The sequence below is a fragment of the Rhinolophus sinicus genome, linkage group LG01 (assembly GCF_036562045.2).
Source record: "Rhinolophus sinicus isolate RSC01 linkage group LG01, ASM3656204v1, whole genome shotgun sequence".
Classification (NCBI taxonomy): domain Eukaryota; kingdom Metazoa; phylum Chordata; class Mammalia; order Chiroptera; family Rhinolophidae; genus Rhinolophus; species Rhinolophus sinicus.
The window spans coordinates 62788577-62795144 of record NC_133751.1 but is presented as its reverse complement, the minus strand read 5'-3'; the positions used below and the strand labels follow the sequence as shown (position 1 = coordinate 62795144).

Sequence of the window (6568 nt, the reverse complement as noted above, 5' to 3'; positions counted from 1 at the left end):
ATACCTACAAGTCCCCAGATGGTTCATCCAAGCTGAAGCTCTCTTTTGATGCAGCTTTTCTTGCCTGAGCTATGGAAATATTGTTTACATGGTTTCCCCTGAGGAGACAGTAGGGATGAAGGTTTCATTTCAGATTGCCTTCCTTTTCTCCCTAAATCATCTTTCACAGTAAGACACACGCCCCAATGCATATTTTCATATCTCTAAGGATGTTTTTCATTCTTAGCACCTGAAGAGTGCTAAGGATTTTAGTTAAGAAACTTTAGTATTTGAATTAAGATATTGTTTCTTCATGAGTTTTATATACCTCATTTTTTTTCCTGACCTACTATATTCAGGCAGGCAACACTTCTCTTATAATATCATTTTCGTATTAAACATTATTTCATGCCTGTGAAAAATACTTTTATTTATGTTATATGAATATAACGTAGTAATGTACAGTAAAGCTTTTTCTTTTTCTTGGCTAGGGAATTAAGTTTTGCAAAGCATTTTGGCATCCATTCATTGTCTTATTTAATCCTCACAACAACTTTGCTATGTGAACAGAATAGGGGTCATTATCTCCAAGATATGGACGAGGAAACTCAGAGACGTTAAGTGATTTCTCCAAGATCACACAGCTTGGATGGGCACACACTGAAATAGGACTCCATCACAGTCCAATTTACCGTCTCTTCCAGTCCCACACAGCTCAGCTTCACATAACAAGCTCTGTTCGGTCAGTAGAGAAGGCTATGAGAAAGAAACAGTAAGCGATAGATTGGGGAAGCGGGGCGGCGGGTAAAGGAACGTAATGCAGTAGGGAAAGCAGGAAAAGCACGTTGCGCACGCGCAGATCGCTATTAGCGGGCCAGGACGGTGAGGAAGGTTGGGGAAGGAAGTTGGAGTCGGTGCTAAACTCCATCCCCAACCTCCGGCTAACGCGCAAGCGCAGTTCCTCAGGATGAAGGTCAGAAGAAGGCGGGCCTCGACGCCGCGCAGGCGCAGTTGAGCGCCGGGTTCCCAAGATGAAGTCCCCCAAGTACGAGCCAGCGAGCCTGGCCACCTTGCCCCCTACCCTCGACCCGACTGAATACGACATATCTCCGGAAACCCGGAAAGCGCAAGCCGAGCGGCTGGCCATAAGATCCCGGCTTAAAAGGGAGTACCTGCTTCAGTACAACGACCCCAGCCGTCACGGGCTCATCGTGAGTTGGGGTCAGCGGGGGGGTGAGGAGGGAATGGAGGGCCAGAGTTCCGGCCGTCCCCTTAGGCTGGGCAGCTCTGATTGGCCAAGGGGGACCTCGCAGCGTGGCGGCCACCGTTCCAGATCCGTATTTTAGCCATTGGCCCTCGTCCAGGCTCTAAGAGCAAGCCAACTCACTAGCCCTTTGACCTTGGGCAGAGAGTTTGGTGGTCAAAAGAGCAGGTTTTGGACCCACACCTGAGTGGGTTTGAGTCCTGGCTTGATCACTTTCCGCCTGGGTGATCTTGAGAAAATTATGAAACTCTGCTGCTTACCCTCTGTTTTCCTAACTGAAAAATGGGAATAATATAGTACTTACTGTCTTACGAAGCTGCTGTGAGGATTAAATGAGACAAGGCACGTGACCAACCATTACAATGCCAGGCTGGTAATGAGTATTGGAAAACGTGTTGTGTGTGTGTGTGTGTGTCTATTTTAAAGTTGTTTTCCATCTTTCGGTTCACAGGTCATAGCAATGTTGCTCTCTCTCCTGATGGAAATACAGTGATTCTTCAGTTTATATTTTTAAAGACCCAAAGACTGCAGCTTGTTCAAACTTTATGCTTTGGAGTCAGACACTACATACTAGCAAACTATATGACCTTGGGCAATTTGCCTAGTCCCTCTGAAGCTTAGTTTCCTGATCTTCATATATGAGAATGGTAGTACATTCTTTATAGAACTGTGAGGTTAAATGAGATAGTCTGTGTAACATTCCCATCATATAATATACGCCCAGGAAACTGATAGTCATTATTATGTAGCAAGCGTGCTTTTCGATAGTTCTGTACAAGAGCTGTTTAAATATATCAAATATGATTCTTTTAAAAAAACTTTCCCAACAGTTGCATTGGTGTTCTGTAGGAATTTTTGGAGGTTGTAAGGATTGAAGGAAATTTACAATGTACCAGGCACTATCTAAATCCTTTCTGAATATTATTCAAATATCACATCTATTCAGAGCGTTGAACTATTATGAACATTTTATAGATGGGAAGACAATATGGGAAGGACAAGTAGGTCATAGAGTGATGAGCAGCATTTGAGTCTTGGTCTGTGTAACCCAAAGCATCTGATAAACTGGTTGGCTGTACCAGAACCTTGTTTATTTGGGAAGAAGGTGTGGAGAGAGGCATTTTTTATATGCATACTCACACGATTGGGTTTGATGTGCCAGATGGTACTGTGTAGTAAAAAAGAATAAGGCCTTGAGCCAGACAGAGCAGAGATTTTCTCTTTTCAGTTCTGTGACCCACGGCAGTTTCAATTTTGTCACGTAAAACAGAGATAATGATACCTGCCTCATTGGTTGTTTTGTTCATTAAATGAATGCCTCACACTTAACCATATATTGATCAATACATGAAAATTACTTGCCTAATCTTTAAGAATGGTTGGTTCAGTGAATAAATAAATGTTCAGGGTCTGTTATGGCCAGGCCCTGTTTTAGATGTTAAAGCAACAGTGGAGAACAAAATAGGCAAAGACCTCTGTCCTTATAGAGCTTGTTTTCTAGTGTGGGAGACAAGTAATAAGTTAAAAAATTAAATCACTTAGAAATCATTTAGCATTTAGATAGTGATAAGTGACAAGAAAAATTAAGTAAGGAAGGGGATTAGGAGTATGTGTATTTAATAGGAAGGGAGAACAGCTGCAGTTTTAGATAGGCCCAGGGAAGGTGACATTTGAGTAAAAAATCTGAAATACGTGAGGTGAGGGAGCTGGGAAAGTAACATTTTAGGCAAGGGGACAGCAAGTGCATGGGTCCATAGACAGGAGCGTGCCTGGTTAATTGCAAAAATACTGAAGAGACCATTGTGGCGAACAAGGAGAAGGGTGAGGGCAGAGTAGGAAGGGAATGAGGTCAGAAAGGTACCTGGGACTGGATCACACCAGGCCTTGGAGGTCATTGGCAGATTGGATGTGATGTATAAGAGAGAGCTGGTTAGGATGACGCCAACGTTCTTGACCTAAGCGATTGGAAGAGTAAACTTGCTTTTTACCAAGATAGAAAAGAATGAGAAGAGCAGGGATAGAGGTGGTGTGGAATATTGGGAAATCAGTGTGGGATACATCACATGTGACATGCCTGTTAGACAACATTTCAGGGTTGAGCAGGCAGTTGAGTATTATGTCTGGAGCTGAGGGTTGAGGTCTAGGGCTACAGGTATCATTTTGGGAGTCATCAGCCCATAGATACATATGTAAAGCCATGTAACTGGAGGAGATCATCCAGGGAGTGAATGTAGATAGGAAAGACCAGTGAGGTCTGAGGTCCAAAATTAAGAGATTGGGGAATAAGGAAGAAGAGAGCAAAAGAGACCTAAGAGGGAGTGGCCAGAGAGTTAGGAGGAAACCAAGCTGGTGTGAGCCCTGGAAGCCAAGTGAAGAAATAGTTTTACGAAGGAGTGTTCACCATGTCAGACCCTGCTAGTAGTCCTTTGGACGTTGGAGTGGTGTCAGAAAACTGTGTCCCATGGCCCATGTTTTGGAGCCTCTCTTAACAACAGTCCCAGGCTCAATGAACTATGGTCATGGGGCTGTTGATACTTTTATGAAATGACATTTGTTTCTGGAAGACAGATATGTCAGTTATCGAAGTGTAGAAGATGTCATTGGCAGCGAAGTCATGGGAAAGTCATTCAAATACATTAATAGCAGAAGGGACGTATTGAGCTCAAACATCCCCTTGAACCTATAGCTTGTTTCCTCACCTTTACTGTTTCTGTAAACAGTTTGGTTTAAAATGTTACTGTGGAAGATTCAGTTGAATTATTTTAGTCCTACCAGTTGTGACTTCCTGGTGTTGGTTAGGACCTTGAATGTTCTCCTTACAGCTTAGTATTAAAGTTTTAAAGCTGATTTCATTTCTTATTTTTATCTATCAGTTAATTGGGGCAAATTATTTTGTAAATTCATTTGGGGGTTACATTTAATTATGTGCTTGGAGTAGATTTGCTATTCTCATATAGTTATTCTAGTATAAATATGTTAAAATGGACAATTACTTTTTTCTTAGCCAAGACAGTCCGATTATTTTTCTTTAACCGCCTTGTCCTTTCTACAGAACTATTTTAATAGTATGAAATGGAATATTTTGCTCTTACATACCAGCCAAGTGAGCTTAAGAAACTTAAAGTTCATAATTAGCCTTCCTCAGTCTTCACTTTCCTTCTGCTTATTTGTGGTCTGGAAAAACCAATGTGGGGGTAACATTAGAAAGGTTCCGGAAACAAAGTACTAAGCATGATGGAGCATATGAAATCTGTTTGTCTTCATCAGGAATACTGTGTGGTTCTTTCTGTTGGTCATACTTCAAGAAAGGCCAACTTCAAGAAAGATCAAAGAGAGAAAGGTCTTCTCTGACAGCTTTAAAAAGATTAGGGTTCTTAAATCTTAAATAGAAAGCTAAAGGGTGCTATACTCGAAAGAATCTTTTAAATTCTGAAGGATTTGAACAAGATCAACAAATACAAGAAATGAAAGATCTTCCCTGAAGCTATTTAGGAATATTCAGAGTATACCCTTGACTGTAGTAGAGAACAAAAGGCATCTCTTATGCTTCTCCACAAAAGTCCTGATGTGATTGTTTTTCGATGTGGCCTTGCTTAAGTTCCTGTAACTTGTTTTTATTAATTTTAGGAAGATCCTGCCTTGGCTCGTTGGACCTATGCAAGATCAGCAAATGTCTATCCCAACTTCAGACCCACCCCCAAGACCTCGCTCTTAGGAGCGCTGGCTGGAATTGGGCCTCTCTTCTTCTGGTATTACGTTTTCAAAAGTGACAGAGTAAGTATTAGGACCTTGGGTTTAGTATTTGTGGATAGGTCTCTCCCAGTGCTGGCTGCAGCTCTTTCTCTTGATTGTCGCCAGTGTACCTCTGGGATTAGCCCTCCATTCTTCCTTCACTTCCTTTCTTTTACCTTTATTCCTTTCCGGCAAGAGATAAAATATAGTTTGAATTGTATATTTGGTTTTACTTCTTTATCATTTCAGCTCATATAGAAATATGCTTTGTTAAAAATCACTGTAGTCTGTGGGTCTTTCAAGTTTAATGGATGCTCTAGAATTTAATAAATTGGTCAATTAATATTTCTAAGACTTGAATTTAGCTCATGGAAGAGTTTTCCTGGTGTGTTTTAGATAATGTAAGGAAATTATACTGTGAATATTAAGCAAGAGAATATAGAGATAACTTTTAAAAAGTTAATTTCTTTTTTTCTCATTAGAAGATATGCAGAAGTTAAACTTTCTTGTTCTAATTAACCTGTCAATGTTATCTTTGCAGCTTTTTGTATTTAGTTTGTTTCATTCATTTGTTTTAAAAAGAGATTTATTGGATTAAATATTAGCATACATAAATCATTTAGTGTGTTCCCAATTTGCCTGAATTCTAGTTATATTGGTCACATTTTAGAAATTAACGTTAAAACTTATTAATACCCTCACAACAGAAAAGCAAACACCACCTGTGCTGGGAATCACTGTCATCAAAGACTTGGTATATGGTTGTGGAGGAAGCCACGCTTATCTTTGACACTAGGCTGACTACTCTGGTTCTAGAACTCCAGCCCTAGCCCCTAGACCTCATGTTGCCATCTAGACTGGAGCCCACTTACCCAGCTGTGCCTTAAGCAGCCAATCTTCTCTCCTGTTAGAGCGTATATATTTTGATTATTTGATAAATTATTGCTTAACAGAAAGGTAGGGCACACTTACCCAGAATATATTTGCATTTTGCTTTCAATGTATGCTTTTTAGTGGGGTAGTACAATTCTACTTACTAAAATGTGGGTAAGATATTTTTCAATAGCAGTATTTTCTTATTGTTTCTTCAGACTACTACTTCCTCACTCATACTCCATAGGCTTTTGACAGTGGGGGATTGGAATTAGGTTTGGAGCATTTTATTGCTGTGTTTTAGAATTATAGCATGGGGTGTACTAGAATGCATTGTTTTTAATTTTTTTTTCCTTTTCTTTTTGTCTATTCAGGATAGGAAAGAAAAACTTATCCAGGAAGGAAAATGGGATCGAACATTTAACATCTCATATTAAGTGTGGCAATGATGACTATATGTATTATTGTTTAAATAAATCTTCTATGAATGATTAAATAGTTTCTCTTAATGTTACTTTGATTCAACAAACATTTGCTGGACAGTGTAGAATCCTTACTTTGTGAGTGTTCACAGTTTAATGAAGAAACAGATGTGTTTTCATTCATTCATTCAACAAATGAGTGTCTGCTATGAACCAAGCATTGTGCTGTATGCTGGCAATGTAACAGTCAGACAAACAGGCCCTGTTTGTCTTAAGGAGTACACACTCTGAAAACTGT

At 40.0% G+C, this 6568-nt stretch overlaps 1 protein-coding gene across 1 annotated transcript; it reads left to right on the top strand.

Annotated features, from left to right (window-relative positions):
• The first annotated feature begins 957 nt into the window (after positions 1 to 957).
• On the top strand, positions 958 to 6344 carry NDUFB4 (NADH:ubiquinone oxidoreductase subunit B4). The gene is made up of 3 exons (XM_074331429.1): positions 958 to 1190; positions 4871 to 5017; positions 6223 to 6344. The coding sequence occupies exons 1-3, from the start codon at positions 1011 to 1013 to the stop codon at positions 6283 to 6285; spliced, it is 390 nt and encodes a 129-aa protein (XP_074187530.1). The 5' UTR covers positions 958 to 1010; the 3' UTR covers positions 6286 to 6344.
• The last annotated feature ends 224 nt before the right edge of the window (positions 6345 to 6568 follow it).

Coding starts and splice junctions, on each gene's coding strand:
- NDUFB4 (XM_074331429.1), top strand. CDS start 1,011: ATGAAGTCCCCCAAGTACGAGCCAGCGAGCCTGGCCACCTTGCCCCCT. Junction 1,191..4,870: donor CCAGCCGTCACGGGCTCATC/GTGAGTTGGGGT, acceptor TATTAATTTTAG/GAAGATCCTGCCTTGGCTCG. Junction 5,018..6,222: donor ACGTTTTCAAAAGTGACAGA/GTAAGTATTAGG, acceptor TTGTCTATTCAG/GATAGGAAAGAAAAACTTAT.